This window comes from Phaseolus vulgaris, chromosome 7 (genome assembly GCF_000499845.2).
Source record: "Phaseolus vulgaris cultivar G19833 chromosome 7, P. vulgaris v2.0, whole genome shotgun sequence".
In the NCBI taxonomy this organism is placed as follows: Eukaryota; Viridiplantae; Streptophyta; class Magnoliopsida; order Fabales; family Fabaceae; genus Phaseolus; species Phaseolus vulgaris.
Genome location: NC_023753.2, coordinates 31,550,528 through 31,570,688, shown reverse-complemented (window position 1 = coordinate 31,570,688; position 20,161 = coordinate 31,550,528). Strand labels below are relative to the sequence as shown.

At 36.7% G+C, this 20,161-nt stretch overlaps 1 protein-coding gene across 1 annotated transcript; it reads left to right on the top strand.

Annotated features, from left to right (window-relative positions):
* The first annotated feature begins 15,075 nt into the window (after positions 1-15,075).
* Positions 15,076-15,714, top strand: LOC137829996 (ethylene-response factor C3-like). The gene has a single exon (XM_068637059.1). The coding sequence runs from the start codon at positions 15,079-15,081 to the stop codon at positions 15,712-15,714; it is 636 nt and encodes a 211-aa protein (XP_068493160.1). The 5' UTR covers positions 15,076-15,078.
* The last annotated feature ends 4,447 nt before the right edge of the window (positions 15,715-20,161 follow it).

Below are 20,161 nucleotides of genomic sequence, written 5' to 3'. Positions count from 1 at the left end.
ATCAACAGATTGAAAGCCATTGTCTCAACTCCTCATCTAGCTATGAAGTTCCCCTCGGTCAATGGAGATATAGCAACAGTGCATGTAGACCAGAAGATAGCGCGAGAGTGTTATGTAGCTAGCCTGAAGGTGGAGCCGACCCGAAGGCTTTATACCACGTCAGCCGAACGAACCACAGAGCGAAGAGGCCGGTCGACAGAAAGACGCTCTAGAGGAAGAGAATCCAGAAGACACTTGGTCGCTTTAGTCGATCTAGATCCTCGATTGGATGATCCTCGGATGGAAGCAGGGGAAGATCTTCAACCCATATTCCTCCGGGACAAAGACCGAAAAACGTACATGGGAACATCTCTCAAACCAGACGACCGAGAAGCGATCGGTAAAACATTAACAAAGAACGCTGATCTTTTCGCTTGGACGGCTGCAGACATGCCAGGGGTAAAATCAGATGTGATTACCCATCGATTGTCTGTTTATACAGAGGCCAGGCCGATCGCTCAAAAGAAAAGGAAACTAGGTGAAGAACGGCGCAGAGCTGCACGAGAAGAAACAGACAAGCTAATTCAAGCTGGTTTTATTCAAAAGGCCCACTATACGACATGGCTAGCCAATGTAGTGATGGTAAAAAAGGCGAATGGAAAATGGAGAATGTGCGTAGATTACACAAACCTTAACAAGGCGTGCCCAAAGGACTCGTATCCCCTCCCTACTATCGATCGACTAGTCGGCCGTCTCACGTCGTTGTCTCGATTCGTACCTAAGCTTGCCGAACGAACGAGACCCATCATAAAACTTTTGAAGAAAACGACTAAATTTGAATGGACAGATGAATGCGAACAAAATTTCCAACAGCTAAAAACATTTCTGGCATCTCCATCGGTCATCCAGAAACCGAACGCACGGGAACCCATTGTGGTCTACCTCGCTGTCTCCAATGAAGCAGTGACTTCCGTTCTAGTACAAGAAATTGAAGCAGAAGAACGTCCGGTATATTTTGTAAGTCGAGTCTTACACGACGCGGAAACCCGATATCAAATGGTCGAAAAAGTTGCCTTAGCTTTGATCATTACCGCACGACGGATGCAGATGTATTTCCAAAACCACAAGGTTATTGTTAAGACTAACTATCCCAATATGAAGATTCTCACTAAACCTGACCTCACCGGACGAATGATAGGTTGGGCAGTCGAACTGTCAGAATTCCACATCGAATACCAACCTAGGGGGGCTATCAAGTCCCAAGCCCTCGCCGACTTCACAGCAGAACTCACTCCCTATCCGACCGAACGAACTTCCCAATGGACACTGTACGTAGATGGGTCATCAAACAGTCGTTCGTCCGGGGCGGGAGTTGTACTTGAAGGACCAGGGGAGATTGTTGTCGAACAAGCCATGAAATTTGAATTTAAAACTTCCAATAATCAAGCCGAATATGAAGCTATAATCGCAGGTTTGCATCTGGCGATTGAATTGGAGATAACAAATATAATTTGTAAGAGCGACTCCCGTCTAGTCGTCGGACAGCTTACAGGGGAATATGAGGTAAGAGAAACATTACTCCAACAGTATTTTCATTTCGTGAAAAATCTTCTAAACAGGTTCAAGGAAATCTCATTCCAACACGTACGGAGGGAAAATAACACTAGGGCGGACGCTCTATCGAGATTGGCTACCCTTAAAAAGAAAGGCGTCCACCGGTCGGCCATACATGTGACCCTTGCTAAACCGAGTGTTGGTACCGAAGAATGCATGGCGACCGACACGCAACCTAACTGGATGACTCCCATAAAACAATATCTGACCGATGGTGTATGCGATCCACATCTGGAGAAAACGATGAAACTACAAGCCGCCCGATACGTACTCATTGGCTACAGGAGAGGGTACTCCCGTCCCCTCCTGAAATGCCTTAGTCCAGAACAAGTCACCTATGTAATGACCGAGTTACACGAAGGGATATGCGGAACCCATTCAGGAGCGCGGACTATGTCCGCCAAAATTCTAAGAGCTGGGTACTACTGGCCGACCTTGCAGGGAGACTGCACTGAATACGTTCAAAAGTGCGTGAAGTGTCAAGAGTTCGGCACCTTATTGCACCAAAAACCAGAACACTTGCACTACATCCTATCCCCCTGGCCGTTCGTGAAATGGGGAATGGATATCATCGGACCTTTCACACCCGGAAAAGGGCAATGCAAGTTCCTACTGGTGGGTATAGATTACTTTACCAAATGGATTGAGGCCGAGCCATTGACAGCCATCACCGCCCGTAATGTACAGAGTTTTGTATGGAAAAACATTGTCTGCAGATTCGGCCTACCTCAGATCATTATCACAGACAACGGTCGACAATTCACTGACCGAGGGCTAGCTGAATTCTACGAGAAACTTCATATCAAACATATAACAAGCTCGGTCGAACACCCTCAAACCAACGGTCAGGCGGAAGCAGCCAACAAAGTTATTCTCAACGAGTTAAAGAAGAGACTTGGTCCGTCCAAAGGAAACTGGACTGAAGAATTGTTAGAGGTTCTATGGGCCTACCGTTGTACCCCCCAATCAACGACTCAAGAAACACCGTACAGCCTGACGTACGGCACAGAGGCCATGATTCCGGTCGAAATCGGTGAGCCTTCACTGCGTCGACAGATATTAGACTTAGACTTGAATAAAGAAAGTCTACTGGTCGGCCTCGACCTCATCAACGAACTAAGAGACAAATGCCAGATAAGAGAAGAAGCATGCAAAATACGAGCAGCACGAAGGTACAACTCCAAAGTGAAGCCACGAAGCTATCAGAAGGGAGATTTAGTTTGGCGCATGCGCAGCGACGCTCGGAAAGATGGGGGAAAGTTTTCAAGTAATTGAGAAGGACCATTCCGCATCTCCGACACAGCAACAGGAGGAGCTTATTACTTAGAATATTTGTTAGGAAAATCTATACCGAGAACGTGGAATGCCACGCATCTCAAATTCTATTACAGTTGATGAATGAATTCAGTGCACTCTTTCCTCGCTCGGTAGTTTTATCCCTAAGGAGGGTTTTCTACCGAGAAGGTTTTAACGAGGCACTTTAAATTACCAACCTTGGTCAGAAATTAATTAATTAATTAACCGTTCATTCGGTCAGAATATATAACTAAAGTTATCCGAATTATAACTTAAACGTTATTCACCAACCTTGGTCAGAAATTCAATTAAATTATTGATTAACCGTTCATTCGGTCGGAATATATAACTAAAGTTATCCGAATTATAACTTGAAACGTTATTCACCAACCTTGGTCAGAAATTCAATTAATCTATTAATTAACCGTTCATTCGGCCAGAATATATAACACGTTATAACTTAAACGGCATCTGAATTATAACTTCAACGTTCTCAATTAACTAACTGGTCATTCGGTCAGCACATATAACTCACGTTATCTACCAATTTCGGTCAGATATTAATATTTCGGTTTATTAGTCAAAAGTTCGGTATGTATCAACCGTTCGTTCAGTCCGATTATTATATAAATGTCCAAGTTACGCGAGACATCAAATTCTTCATCAAAGTACCATCGTTCGGTATTAAACTGCGTGGTAATAGGAACATGAAAATAAATTCGATAGCAAAAAGTAAAATGGTTCAAAACACGTCATAGAGCAGTAAAATTGTCTTTAGCCCACACCCCGGGCTCAGGTAATGAAAATATTAAACAATGTCAAGGGTATCATCCGGTTGCATCGACTCCTCCGGCTGTACGGTATCATCTGCACGAGGCATCTCAGCTACAGGACAGATGGTTTGATCATTCTCTTCGGCCTCCTCATCCCCAAGAGGCATCAGACGGCCGTCCACGACATCCATGTTCGAGTCGTATCGCTCATCGTCGTCCGGCACCCCATGGAAAAAGGCGACCTGCCGAACGCCCTGCCTGAATTACTCCTCGTTGATGCTCAACATGAACCCTTGAAGCTGTTCAACTTGAGCAGTCAACAATTCTTTCTCCGTGGCCAGTCTTTCCTGCTCCTTGATGGCATCTGCCCGCCCAACCGCTACTTCTTCTAAAGTAATCTTTAAAGCCTCATGCTCCTTCCTGGCCAACTGAGCGTCAGTCCGAGCCTCATCCACAGCCTTCAGGGCATCCTTCAATGAGACAGCCGATTCATTAAGCTGAGATTTCAGTTTTGGAATCGATACTGTCTTCACTCTCCTTAGCTCGTCCCCAAGAGCCCTGGTCGCCACAGCCGCACGACATTGCAGCTCGACCGTCTCCTCGACCATATCTAAGGTGGGAATGTTAGCAAAAATTTCCTCGTCCTCCGGACGCAAGTCAAATTGCATTGTAGGTGCCACCCTGACGGATGACACCAACAAGCTAATTGGACTGCCCGACGAAGACGGAGCCTCCGTACGAGGCACCTTAGCAGGCCGTCCCCTCTTCTTTCCTTGAGCAAGAACAGGAACAACCTCCACCGGAACGACCTCCCGCTCAGTCGTCCGCGGGACAATCCCAGCGATGGTGGCTATCTTACTCTTATTAGCCTGCCTCTTCAAACTATTCATATGCTTCTTCAAACTCGGATCCATGCTCACAACAATTTCTGCAACATAAACACGAAGGTAAGAAACAAATATGCTATTAGCCGAACGACGGCAAGAAGAAGGTGCTCACCATTTAGGTCCGCCCACTGCTTGGACGACCCATAAAGGGCTATCAGTTCCCGCGTAGGGAGCCTACACGGTAGTTGATTCACGACCATCAAAATTTCTTGGTCGATGGGAGACAAAGATTCCCAAAGCCGATGGTCAAGGGAGGTGGGATTCTCCGTCCAATGGAATGGAAATTTTGTGCTTCCATCGGCATTATAGAATAGATCCCGGCCGTCCGGCTCGACAAACACTTTAAAAAAGTAATCCTTAAAATTCTTATAAGAGGTAGTAAAAGCAGCAAAGCGTACATTCCCCGGACGACTGGATAACGACAACCAACCTACTGGGGTACTCGGGTACGTGTTATAATAATATAAAAATGATTCGGCGGTCGGCATGAGTCCAAATATCTGACAAATAACTCGAAAGGCTTGTAAAATGGCCCACGAGTTAGGGTGCAATTGTGTCGGTGCGACATTGAGAATCCGAAGGATACTCATGGTAAAATCATCAAAAGGTAAACTTACGTGCAAATGGGAAAACAAGGTGCTATACACAAAGAAAAAGTCGTGCGGAGCATTCTCCCGGCCATGACACACACGGTCGGTTATACCGCATATATCGACATATAACGCATCGGCCGGGCAATCTGAGGTTAGAAAATTTTTATGGGTTGCTAGAAACTGATCTAATTTATCCGAAGACTTTATTTTACTGGGAATTCGAAGAACGGCAGGATCAACCAAATCATAACTTGGGCCGTCCGATGCCTGACTCGCACCGCAAGTCAAAGACGAACCCACGACACTCGAAGACTCCTCAGAAGAAGGCATGACTAACCTTGAAATGAAGAAGAGGACACTGGCAGCAAAATCGGCACCTAGCAAAACAAAGCAAGCGACGCAAAACTCAGAGCAAGAGAAACGAAAAACCCTCAACTCTACAAATGAAGTACTATTTATAGGCAAAGAGATGAGAAGCAAAACCCCTGCGTTCGTCTAGCACCATTAGATCAAATCTAATCTAACGATCATACACGCTCGGCATATGAAACGGCACGCAATCCCTACCATTCAATCGATCTAGATGTGACAGCATCCCCAAACGGCAACTCTGCCATGCGTCACATCTCTGCCACACATTAATGATGCCAGCTATCACGCATTGTTTCAAAAACCCCCTGCGTCTTATACGACTCTTCGTCCTTCCATGACCTTGAGCCTGGGGGGCAAGTGTACCGGTCGGCACCGGACGACCGCATGGTTCGAATTAAAATTATCTAATTAATTAACGTGGTTACGCGTGGGACAAACGGTTACAATTCCCACTGAACAACAAACACACGTGAGCACTCGCTGGATTTTCGGGAACATCCCCTAGATCCCAGGAAACCATCTAACACGACCCAAAAACCACAAAACACGTCGCGAACCACTAACGACCCAGAGGGCCCAAGCCCAAGGGGAACATACAAAAGAAGAGAAAGAAAGAGAGAAAGGTATGTTTTTTCAGATTATTAAGGATTCTCACTGAGAGAGATTACTGACTTGAGCGTCGGAGCACAATCGCAGGTACCCCCACCGGCCGACCGAGGCACGCAAGGAAGAAGGAAACTCGAAGGACAAGACAATTAAGAGCGGAGCAGACACCTTGTATCGACGTGGACCAACATTATTCAGCCCCCAATATCCATACAGGTACAATTACTTTAAAAAACATTATTAATTTTTTATAGTTGTTTATTATAAAACGTACACAAATAATTTTATATAACAAAGTTGAAGTAATGATTAAAATATTCATTTAATTATTTTATGTAATAAAAAATAAACCAAACTTGTTATTATAATCAGTTAATAAATATAATTTTTATTATTAATTGAAAATTTGAATTATTATTGTTATTATAATTACAAAATGCATGTTTACATAAATTCAATAAATGTAAAATATTTATTTAAATATTAAAATTATTATTAATTTAAAATATAACCTTAAAATTATTATTAATAAAATTAATTAACCATATGTTTAGTTATTTTTTGTTAATATAAATTAAAATTAGAAATAATAATAAATATTTGGTGAATTTAGTTGAGTATTTTTTAAATTATGAAAGGAAAATAGATAATATTTATGAAAGCCTTTCAAGAAAAACCTTCATATTATACAACTTCAATATGAATGATAACTTTGAATACTTAGTACAACCTTCATATAATGGTTCGTTATTGTCCTTCAACAACGCATCAAAGTTCGTATTTCCTTCACCATGCAACATATCATCTTGTGTACCATCATCTTGAGTACCCTCATCAATGTGATCATCGTGGTGCCCCACAAACCCAAATGCATCGTTCAACATGTCTTCTATTGGATTATGAGATTCTATGAAATCTTCAATGACACGTGCACTTGTAACAATCACAAACTCATTTCCACTTGCTCCTTCACCGTGCATATACCAAGTTTGGTAGTTTTGAGGAAAAGTTGTACATGTTAAGTGTTCTTGAACTACATCCCTTGTTTGCCACTTTTTGAAACCAGACTTTGAACATGGACACTTTATGACAACACCATTAGCATGTCCAAATGCAAATTCCAAAAATTCATTCTAACCATTTGCATATTCAATGGTGTTTCGTGGTTTAGAAATCAAACTTTTATCAATTGGCATGACTACAAAACAAAGTACCATAACAAAAACGTACTTATATTAATGCGTTAACTACATGAAATAGTTAACCGAAACCTATATTTATCAAACTAGCTTTTGGTAAATTTTATGGATCATACAAACAAAAATTTAATTTTACAAGTACTTGGATCATACAAACACATCATACAAGCAATCAGTACCCTTGAAAACAAATGTGGATGCTTGAATATAAAATTAGACCCAAACCAATTTGCAAGTTAGTTTGGATCGATTGTTGTCTCTATAAATTTCTTAACCATTTTATAAATATCCATTATCAAATAGAGAACATGTTGATCATGCAAAAAGTTATAAAATACCATTAAACTTGGGTTGTTGTACAAATACAACTCTTTTATGATATTCCAACAACCAACTACACCATGTGATGATACTATTTTGATCAATACCATTTCGTTCTTTCTACCAACTAAAATAAGCACATAATAGACACTAAAATGCCCACAAATAAGAACATTCTAATGATATTCATGCAACTAAAATACCCAGAAATAAGTACATTGTTCTCATATAAGCACACAAAGATACATGAAATTCGAGATATAATATGAGAGAAAAAGTATGCTACACTCAATTGCAAGTTTATTATGCATATATGTCTTTGTGTGCATAACATGAACACTAGCTTAAAATCAGTTTAAAAAGCAAAGATTATTTTTTTACTGTTATTTCAGTTTATATTGATATTATTTTTTGTACTGTTAGTTGATAAATTACAAGGTTAAAAGTATATTTGTACCGGTATGGGCGAGGCCGAGGTCCACCTGGCTGATCGAGGCCGAGTTCGCTTGACCGAGACTAGGGGAACTTGGCTGGGACTTAAGAGATTTGGCCGGATGACGAGGCCGATGACCTACCTGGCCGAGACCGAGGTCCACCTGACCGAGACCTTAGAAGGCTTGGCCGAGACGACCGAGACCATTGGAATTTGGCCGATGGCCGACCCATGCCATAATGACTTGGCCGACGGCCGACCCCTATTACAGTTAACACTCAAACCAAGATCAATGAAGTTAATCTATCATTAAGAATTAGGTAATGCAAACCTAAGAGGTATCCACCTCGATAAACGGGCCCAACAAGGTAGGCCCACTAGAATAATATAAATAACACGCATCCCAAGGAGTAAGGTATGTCATTTATTACTGTTCACCTACCTGAGGGTTGACCACCCGCTTTACTGACTTGAGCGTCGGAGTGCCTTCGCAGGTACCCCCACCATCCGGTGTTCACCCGAGGCCGAGTGCCGAAAGAGAAGCAGGAGGACAAGAAGAATCCCAGCTCATCATCCAGTCACCTGATCGACCGAAGGAAGGAGAATAAGACTTCAATAGTTCTGTAGGTCCCATCTCCCTAGCAGGAACAATATTGAAATAAAATAGTATATTGTTACTGTAATCCTTCTCCACTATGTAAAAATCATGATGACATTGCAAAAGAAAAATGTTTAAATTTCAACATGTAACATTGAAATTTCTATCATTAGGCGAGGCACATAATACCTTTTCATTTGGGAAAAGCTAATGTTTTTTGTTGAGTAAAACCAAGCAAGAGTAAAACAAAAAATTAAGACACCTCTATGCACCAAAAGCAAAAACAAAACAAAAAATTAAAAATTGTTGAATAGTGGAAGACAAATTTCAACCATTCAAGTATGATAAATCATAATCCAAGTTCAAGGGTGAATTCACAAGCAATGAAGATTCAAGCATTAAAACACACACACATGCATTAGTACAAAACACATAAAATGAATAAAAAAGTACAAACATGCAAAATGAATATTTAAGTAACAATTTAATAACAACATAGATAGAAACTTAAACAACACATACAATAACTACATACCTTAATGTTGTAACAGTAGTAGTGAGGTCTTTGCCTTCACGAAACTTTACCAATATATCAAAACCATATTCAATGCATTTCAACCCATCCCTCAAACTGTATTTATCAATCCAATATATATTCAATCCAAATTCAAAATCATATTCAATGCATTTCAGCTCATACCTCAAACTGTATTTAACAAAATAAATACACACAATTTCAAAATATATACACGCAAATCAATTTCAAAATCATATTCGACAAACATATTTACACACAGAAACATATTGGCAGCAACGTACCTCTTGCGACAAGCGATGGTAATGGCGACCAGAATTTGCGCTGAGAAGAGTGAGAGGGATAAGATGGTTTGCTATGAGGGTGAGAAAAGTGGTTTTCAATGAGAGTGAGAAGAGGGGTTTTCGATGAGACTATGAAGGGCTTCCGGTGAGAGTGAGAATGTGAAGGGTTACGGTGAAAGTAAGAAGATAAGGATTGCAATGAGAATAAGAATGATTTTGCAGTGAGAACGAATGCGAGTGAGAAGAGAACGATTGCGGTGAGAGAAAGGGAATACGAATGGGGCAAGGTGTAAGAAATACGAAATGGGATGGTGAGGGTTTACGAGAGGTAATGTGAAGGAAATGCGAAATGGGATGGTGAGGGTTTACGAGAGGTAATGTGAAGGAAATGCGAAATGGGACGGTGAGAGTGAGGGTTTACGAAAGAGGTTCAATGAATGAGGAATGTGAAACTTGATCAGTGAGGGTTTACGAAAGAGGTTCATTGACTGAGGAAAGTTAAGGTTCAGTGGGGAATACGAAAAAATAGTCAAAGAGGTATATTTTTGAAGAGTGAAATAGGGGAATATGAAATAAAAACTTTGGGAAATAGGAAGATTATGGCGGTTCTACATGCCACATTTCGAAGGGACATTATGGCCCTTATAAAGTTGTCGTATTATACAACTAATTATGATGATTTTTAATAACCGCCATATTATAACGGCCACCACATACACGTTTTTTTTGTAGTGTTTTCATTATTCTCTTTAATCTTTGTTTAATTTTTTTAATGGTTGTTCTTTTGCTACACAAATTTTATTTTCTCTCTCAATGTTCGACTCATCCAATATCCACCAAATTCTCTAATTCTCAAGGTATTTTTCTTCTTATCATAACCTTAATTACAATTTTTTCCCTTCATAAACTTCAATTTATTGAATTAAATCGATTTTAGAAAACATAATTGATATTTTTCCTTTTTTTATATTTTTGTTTGTTGTTTAGTTTTTTATCACATGAGGGTATCTTAATATTTATTTCGAGTGTTCAATTGTATAAACCCTCAGTTTATTAATTATTTTTTAAAAAAAATATCTATTATTTTATTTTGATTTTTAGTTTCATTTTATGTATAGAACTTATCTTTCGCTATACATTTTTTCATTCTCTATATCAACTGCTGAATTCGTTTGATATCCATTAAGTTTACTTAAATTTTCGATGTATTTTCTTTCTCAACATTTGTAAAAGAATAGATGTTATACTCTTTTCTATAATTATGTATAAATCTTTACTCTGTATATAATTATTTGACATTTATGCAATTATTATTCAATACTCCATTTTAAGATTTATGAAATTATAATTTTTTATTAAAATTTGAATTAAATTAAATAAAATGTGTACTCTTTTGACTTTAATTTTTTTAATATCATATTTTTTTTTTTATTTTTAATAAAATTATTTAATTAATATTTTATATACGGTTTACCCGATAGATATGTATGAGACAAAAATTTCATACTTAATAGAGAAGAAGATAAAGATAAGATCAAATTTTTTACTTTAGAAATGAGAACAAATTTAGTCATACATTTATCCGTCTCGTCCCATTTTCATTCGTAAAACGAAATGATAGACTTAGAAAAAACCAAAAAAAAATGCTTCAATATTTGTTCTTCAACACATTTCAAAGTTCACATGGTTTCTTTGCTACTTTTTTTTAGCCTTTTCCTAAATCTAAAAGTATCAATTGTTATCATAATTTACTTATGTGAAATGATTGTTTAAATCAAAATTCTTACAAAATTAGTCCTCCTATAAAGAACTATGACAAAAAATGCATGTTCTCACCCAAATCTCACCCAAAGGAAGAATTAATTGGAGAAGGAAGGAGACCACGACGAGAAGCAACAATGCACACAAGTGAACTTCCATTAGTATAGGATTGGAGTTGTTGGTGTAGAGAGACAACAACTGTTGGCTTTCGTCGACGTGCTAAACTGTGCACAAATGTGAGTGTCCTTTAAGTATCTTGGGATTCAAGTCGGAGGCAATCAGAGAAAAAGGGAGTTTTGGAAAGAAGTTCTTGACAAAGTGAGGAAGAAACTCTCTAAGTGGAAAGGCAAGAATTTAATCTTTGCAGGGAGAGTAAGGTTGTATCTCATTTCTGAAGATAAGGGGAAACACATCCAATAGATGGGTAACTGGTCAGAATTAGGTTGGTCTTGGAATTTGATTCAGAGAAGGAACTCTTTGTATGAGAGTTAGAACAATAATCACAATTTTTAACAGACCTGGACAACCTCAAGCCTAATAAAGACTCTCACGATAAGGTTGTATGGTTAGCTTAGGAGGATGGTATGTTCTCTGTTAAATCCACATATGATGTTTTACAATCTTTTGTACATCTTGAACCATGTCTAGCCATGGAAACCTTATGGGATATCAAATTTCTACCCAATTTCTTATTCTTAGCTTGGAGAATCCTCAAAGACAAGATTCCAACAAGGTGAACCTTTCTAGAAGAGGCGTCGGCCTCCCTTCTTTGTCGTGTCCTATATGTAATCAGGTAGAAGAATCGACCGAACATCTTTTTGTGAAATGTGGGATAGCTTATCCGGTATGGTCGTTGGTATCTAGGTGGGTGGGGATAGAGGCAATTTTTCATAATGACCTTAAAAATCATCTGTTACAGTTCTATTTGTTTCAATTCAACTAAAAAAGAAACAGAGTCGAGAAATGCATTTGGATGACAGTTTTATGGAGTATTTGGAACCAAAGGAATGAAGTTGTGTTTAAAGGGAGAAGAGTGAATGCTGACGTTTTTTTAGCCTAGCACAACTACAAACTTGGTCATGGTTGAAGAAAAAAATAATCAGTTTTAGCTTCTCCTACTCCGAAGGGGTTCTTTACCCCTTGAATTGCTTGTTCTCCCTTAGCTAAAGAGCCCTTTTGGCCTAAACTTGTATAGACCTTCTCTTATGAATAGATGGAGCAGCAGGTTTTCTGATGCAAAAAAGGGCTTCTTAGTGGTGCAGCTTTGACCTCTGCTCATAGTTTTGGTGGCTTATGATGTACCAGAGCCTACGCTGGGTTCTATTTTGCCCTGTTCCTACTTGAAAGCTGTTATGCTGCTAAGGAATACTATGAGCTTGGAATGACTCAAAGGCAATGTTTCAAGGAGCACTTGGCAACGAAAGTAACAGAATTGCAGTAGAAGGGTTGTATAGATAGTGTTGCAGGTGCATCAGGTGCATAGGCTTTGGAGGTTCACGCAGAACCTGAGGCGGCGCTTTTCTGCTGCATAATTCTGGTGCTGCATAATTGAGAAGCCTAGGCATACTCTGCTATAGGTTTTGTTTTGCATTGCTCCTATCTAAAAGGCAACACTTTGTAAGAGCTTGGTATGATCTCTGAATGCCAATCTCTCTGGTTTTAGCCTAGATAATTTAGCTGCACCTTATCTACCAACCCACCAATTGTGGTTGATCAAATATGAACGCTGGGGATGTGCCATATCTACCTACTCAGATCTTGACCGTACCAAGCAAGCAAATGAAAAGAAGATATATCTGCAGTTCATCAAGATAGCAGTTTAGCTACAAGCAGCAGTGACGGTTCTAAGAAGCCTAGTTCATGGTTTCTTAAGCTGTAACGTTCTTATGCTCTCTTGAGATAGGCGGTAGTTCTGCACCTTGTATGTTTGGAAGGTTAATGGTTGGAACCCAAACCAAAGATCTTATTAGAGTATGGAGAACTAAGGTGCTCATGGCAACAAAGATTCTGATGCTCTCCAACCCACTTCAAGTGCATAGAAATAGGCATGTGGAACAGAAGGGACAGAAGTGTTGTTGAACAGGAGGAGGTTATGCAGTAGATGGACTGAATCAGCTCTGCAAATCTGGAATGGAAGTGATACTAGGCAGAAGTTTAGAATAATGACTAAGGTGTGGAAGCAAAAAGAAGAAATGAAGATGCAGACTTTGCTAACATGAAAGAGCGCAGTGGTAATAGCTCACGGGATGAAGGATCTTAGCCAATTAGGAGAAAAGGAACGACTTGGTTTGTTAGGAAGTCTTATTGGAACTTTTTCTACTGTTAGTGGAGTCCAATCAAGATCAAATATTTAAAGCAAGTGGCATGAAGAAGTGGAGAGAAATTGATGCAAGCAACATATGAAACGCTTTAGTGCAAAAGAAAACATGATTATGCATAAATTCTCGATCAAGGGGCATGATGGAGTGTAGGAGGATCTGATTAAAGATAAGTGAAGGAGCAATAGAGAGGTAATGTTGTACATTAAGACAACATGCAATGTGTCTGTCTGCAAAGTAATTTGGACCAAAGCTAGTGTCTATGTATTTCTTTAGCAGACTTATGTTTCTGTTTTTCTGGTATTTTTAGGCTCTTTGACATCCCTCTTAAGTTATTTTATGATCCTTTTGTTCAAAGGAATGCCTCCAAAAGCATATAGCTTAGTAAGGACATGTATCTGGTAAAGTAGGATCTCTGTTGTAAAAAGGTTTGAGCATCTTTGAAATGCTCCGTTCTATTTTTTTAATTTTTTATTGATAAAAAATCTTAATTATAATAAAATATACCACATAAATATGTTTAATATGTTAAAAGTGTATAATATGTATTTAATATTTTTCACTAATCTTGTTGGAATTTCAATTAGTATATATACATATTTAGCGCATTCATTTTTAAATAAAACAATATTGTTTTCTCTCTTTATTTCTTTAGATCATACGTCTATTAGAATACAAATCATTTTTCATCAGAGTTCGGTCAAGATTCTGTGTATTAGGTATGATGACAAGTTTTTGGCATATACATGCGTCTTTCCTTAATGCATTAATAAATATTTTCTAGTTTTTGTCTTTATATCTTTAAATACCAAAATGAAGAGTTAATAAATACTTAATATCAATAACATATTTTTAAAAAAATTCTAAAATCCTTCCTTTTGTATGCCCTTTAATATCGGAGACATAATTTAGACTACCTGGTTTAGCACATAGTATAGTTTTGATTTAGCACATTTTGCATAACTTAATATTTCATAGAAATTAATTTGCAAATAGTATTTTTATAAAAATTAATTATTAATTAGGATTAATATAGTGTCCGTTTTTTTTAATAAAAAGTTATTTTATGAAAAAAAATATTATATAATAAATAATAATAATAATGTAACTACAACATTAACTTAATAATTCAAAATAATGTAACAGTGAAACAATAATCTGAAAATCATAAAGATAAACAAGATTTACGAGTTTTCTATTATTATTTTAAAATTTTAAATATGAATTTCATATTATTTTATAATATGAATAACTTATTAAAATAAGTTAAAACTATTAAAAAAAAGTACTTCATTTAACAGGAATACAAATGAAATGACTTCATTAAAAAATTATCTTTCAAATTCATTTAGATGAAACACTACCAAATACTCACTTAATAATCTATAGTTGGACCTGAACATTAGATAACTGAAATTAATATTTGAATAATAATCTATGACCTGGGTTGAGGGGAATAAATAAAAGCCATGATGGGAAGATTTTGAAGCACTCAAATAATTGGCTACTATGACTTCCCCTTTCATCCAGAACCAAGACTGGGACATCTCGCATGAGCCCCCAGAAATTTTGTTCAATTCTTTGCCAAGAAATGCTGTTCTTGACCCTATTCACGATTCTCTTTCCTTCGATATGGTTGATTTCTCCACGGCACAAGCACAAGGAAATCACAACCAAATGGTGGTGAAGACTGAAGAATTGGAGAATAAGGAGAGGTCGTACAAAGGTGTGAGGAAAAGGCCTTGGGGAAAATATGCAGCAGAGATCAGAGACACAACCAGGAATGGCACAAGGGTTTGGCTTGGAACCTTTGACAGTGCAGAAGCTGCTGCGTTAGCTTATGACCAAGCTGCATTCTCCATGAGAGGCCATAATGCTGTGCTCAATTTTCCAGTGAAAAGGGTGAAAGAGTCTTTGCAGGAGATCCAATATAGCTGCTTCAGTGGTTCTTCTCCCGCACTTGCACTCAAGGAGAGGCACTGCATCCGAAGAAAGTTGTCATCAAAAGCTAAAAAGTTTAAAGGGAAAGACACATCAGAGGATCCAACACAAAGTGTGGTGGTGTTAGAGGATTTGGGAGTTGACTATTTAGAACATCTTCTAAGCATATCCGATCAAAGTCAAAGCCCTAGCTGCTTCGACTAAACCTGTTACAGTATTTTCTTTTCTATTTTCCCTTCTTATGTATGGCCTTTTCACAACATCAATTTCCAGCCAAGGCCTGTGTATGTACTGTGTTCTCTCTTTAGGTAAACCTGAATTCATATGCCCTCTCCCCAACGAACTTATGTGGCTACTTGTGCATTTAGGTTTCAAGTTGAAGTACTTATATGAATCCATTCTTGCACCAACCATTGTCCATCATCCAGAATATGTTCATTTTCTTCACATTCCAACTTCTCAATTTCAACTATATGGATAAAGTTTATGAGAAATTCTACGATATCCTAAAAAATTCTTAATTAGTTTTGGTAATATTACTGAGAAATTTGACCTTACCCTTCTTCTGTAGCATGCTTAAACTCATTCAACTTTTGAATATTGATTAAAAAGTCAATTGTACCAAAAAAAATTAGATATATCTTGGTGCCATACATACAGCAAACTCTCAAAGTTTAAAACATTACTCGCTACCTGTTTATTTGTATATCAACACTAGTCTTGGATTGTTTTTATAGGAAGAAGATTTATTCAGTAGCATACAATAACCATGCAAACAGAAAATCAAAGATTTTACCTAATACAAATTGTAGGACTGACACAAATCTGAAAACAGATTGATTTTCATTTTCTTCATTAACCATGCCCAAGATATAAGTTTTACAAGATATTCTAATCCCAACAAAATAAAAAACTTATTGACATATATACGTACTGTGTTTATCATCTTAGATAAAGGTTCTTTCTAAATATATAACACACTACCTGATATAAAACCATAGAACATCACAGATATGAAAAGATTTTAATCAAGATAGTTGAATGATTTGTAACCTGATATAAAACCATAGAACAGCATAGAATTAATTTATTAATTCTTTGCTAATAAAAAAAAAGTAGTTGAATGATTTGTAACCTTAATTTCTTTGTTATATCTCCCATCTGGCTTTTTTCAAATACGTCTCACCTGTGCTCAATCCAAGAAAATGAGAATTTTAAAACCGCAGTAATCAAGAAAGCTTTCAATGCATAATTGAAAAGCAACAAATACAAAGAAATGTGCTCAAATTTAATAAATACATCAAATGTAAGCTTGAAGCTGATAAAAAAAGGTAAGCTTGAAGGTCCTAACGTACTTGAAGAAATTAAAATCTAGTTACAGATAATACACATTTGAGATTTATCATTGTTTCAACCTAATTGAGGGCTAATAAGGAAATGAGGGTTCATCATTGAAATCTCGTATTGTTCCTACCGATGAATAATATGTTAAAGTCAATTATTGCATTCGAAATATTGTTGGTTATAGAGTTCGTAGTTTTATCACGATTTTGTTATATCAATTCCTAAAGAATATGAAACTATTGGACATACAATCATATTTTCAATAAAAACTTAACTACACATACCAGAAATACCAGTAAAGCATGAAATTATACAACACCCGTCAACAGCATTCCTTTCATTACACTTCCAAGAACATAAAATAACAAATTCGAAACTTCACACAAAAGCATATGATTTGGCTATCCATAGTTATAGCAAAGTACAGCTTTAGTGTCCATAATGGACAAAATATCTTGTTTCCCTTTTGTACAAATCTTAAAATGATTTTTTATAATTATTTGTGAAAATAGAAGATTGAAACAAACTGTTTTCTCAGATGAAACAAGTTGTAATGTAAATTGTCTGAAACTAAAACTATTTGACTTATAGCAAAGCCATCACATTCAAGTGATATTAAATAATAATTGAATAAAAGGCCTCAGTGCAATGGGAACCAGGACTATTTGTAACTCAATACATGTATCCAGAAAACAAACAGATCAAAATTATTCATTGTACTTGTTAACAGCAGTGCTGGGGTGATATACACCTTCACATGTTATGGAAGAGGTCATTCTACATTTTATCTTGTGCTTATCCTGGTCTCATGACATGGAATGTTCTTGGTCCCATTATCTTGACTTATCTTGTGCATGCTTATCTTGGTCCCATTATACTAAGGAAAATAAGAATGAGGGGATATAGCTGAGTACTACAAGATTATCATGTATACCATTCGCTCCACTAAATATCGTCAGAAACATTCTAAAGTTACTGATCTCAAGAAATTAAACATTCTCATGTGAAGATTTTACTCAGATATCAAAATGGTAGATAATTAAAGGCATTTATAAAAAATTAATAGACAACAGAAGAAAGATGAAACTGATAATGTCAAGTTTTAAACAATATAAATTAAAAGAAACACAAAGAATCAATCCCCCACAAATGCACCGAACCAGCTTATAAGAATTCTCATAATTATCAACAGGAGAAATTCCTTGACAGATACAAGAAATGCTATCATCCTCTTTATGATGATCCAACTAATTCCATTCCCAGAAATAATTCCTGACGATAGAGTTTTCCTTTTCACCCATGAAAATGGAATGAAAGAAATCACACATACCTCATATCCAATAGTGTTTCCATTGTTCATCACCATCTTTCCTGAACATTTTCCTGGTTTTACCAAAAGGACAGCTGAAAAGTGAGACAAGCATCGAAGAAACAGTAGCATTAATTTGACTTAGTTTTGAGGGAAAAGTACTTAAATGGTGTTGTGGTTTTGTGGGTGAAGGATATATAGGGTTTAAAGGAGGCGGAAAGAGGAAGAAAGAGAGAGAAGGAAGTAGGCTTTCTTTTCCGAATCCGACAATGAACAAAAAGGCAACCAAAACCTTGTACTCTCTTTATTATATATTTCTTAACAATTTTCGTGACTTAAATTTCAGTCTGTTTATAATTATCATCTTGTACTGTTTATCGTTTTAGAAAATAACTTACATACAACACAATATATATTGTTGATGTTATTTTCTAATTATATTTAAGATTTCTCTTAATTTTAAGACACATTGCTGCCATAATATTTTCAAAGTGAATTATAAAGCAGCATTAAAATACCAATATTAATGTAAGTTTTGTCCTTTTCATCCACCCTCACTTTCTCCGTAATTTTCTGCCCGACACCTGGAATCCCTCATAGTAATACAGGAACAAAATTTGAAATTACCTCTTACTTTTGTGGGAACTCAAGAATATTTGAATCCTATAAATCTTTTCTCCATGTAGAACTATTTTGCTGCAATTTTTTAAGCCTTTTGCTGCATAATAGTTGCTTACTTGTGAAGCATAGGGCATATGTTTGGGCCTACTAAATTTGGTTCTAGTGCAAATTTGGAAAGCACTTTTGTATTGGAGTACTGTAGTTAAACGAAAGCTAGAAACAAAGTATCTAGGTTAGAACTAAAGTACCTAGGCATGTGTGTTGATTGAATTTCGGTGGATTGTATTGGTAGAAATAATCCATGTATAAGGATTGCAACATCTCTAAATATATTTATTGTTGATAAAAAAATTAGAACTATTTAAACATATAATTTAAAATCAATAATAAACCAGAGAACAATTTTCATCATTCTCATGCCACTATGCAATACACAAAACAATCAATAATTATATATTTAGCTGCTAGTTATGTGGAGTCGAGGAAAAGGAAGTAGTTTCACTGAAATTGGTGGATGGAGTATTGCTAAAAGAAAAAAAAAATACTATGTTCACTAATATTTATAAATAGATTGGGATATTCTAAAATATTTCTTTTTAATTAAATTAATTTTTTACTTATAAAAAAAAATATCACAAAAATAGTCTCAGCAGACTATTGAACATATATCAAACATATCAAATGATGGACGGTGCCTCCAACTTAGATGTGATGGCATTCTCAAAGATTACACCGTGTAAGATAATGCCAACTATCATGTGTTTGAGAATACTAAGTCAACGGGTAAAATAGAAAAAAAAACTAAAATTGTATATAAGTGGAAAAATGCTTGAATTTTGTTGGCCTAGACTTTTGGACAATTACCAAGCAATTTTTTTTCTCAAACGATTATTCGTTGAAAAGTCTGGGACTAATAGTTCATCCACACTTTGCTATTGGACTCACACTCAACAATTTAAAGGCAATAGTACTTTCTGTATTTTAAAATTTTCTTCTTTTACTTTTTTCACATTTACGATTGACTAACAATTAGAAATGTAATTTATATATAAAATTGATGACTTTCAGATCTAGCCATCTAAAAAGAAAAAAAAATCCAATACAGGTAGAAGCAATTGCCCAATTTGAAATGGTATAAGAGCACACTGGCCTATAACTGTTGATATCCAAACTAAAAAAAACAGGAAATAGGCTTTGAAGCTTAAGAAACATAAACTCATGTAAGTGAATTTCTTCCTGCACTCAATATGTACCCAAGAAATATATAAGGTGCAGGAAGTTTAACTCCTGGTATAAACTAAAAAAAAAAAAGTGTCTTTTAAGATAATTTGAACAACATAAAGATAAGCCTAACTTATTGAAAAAATTACAACTAAA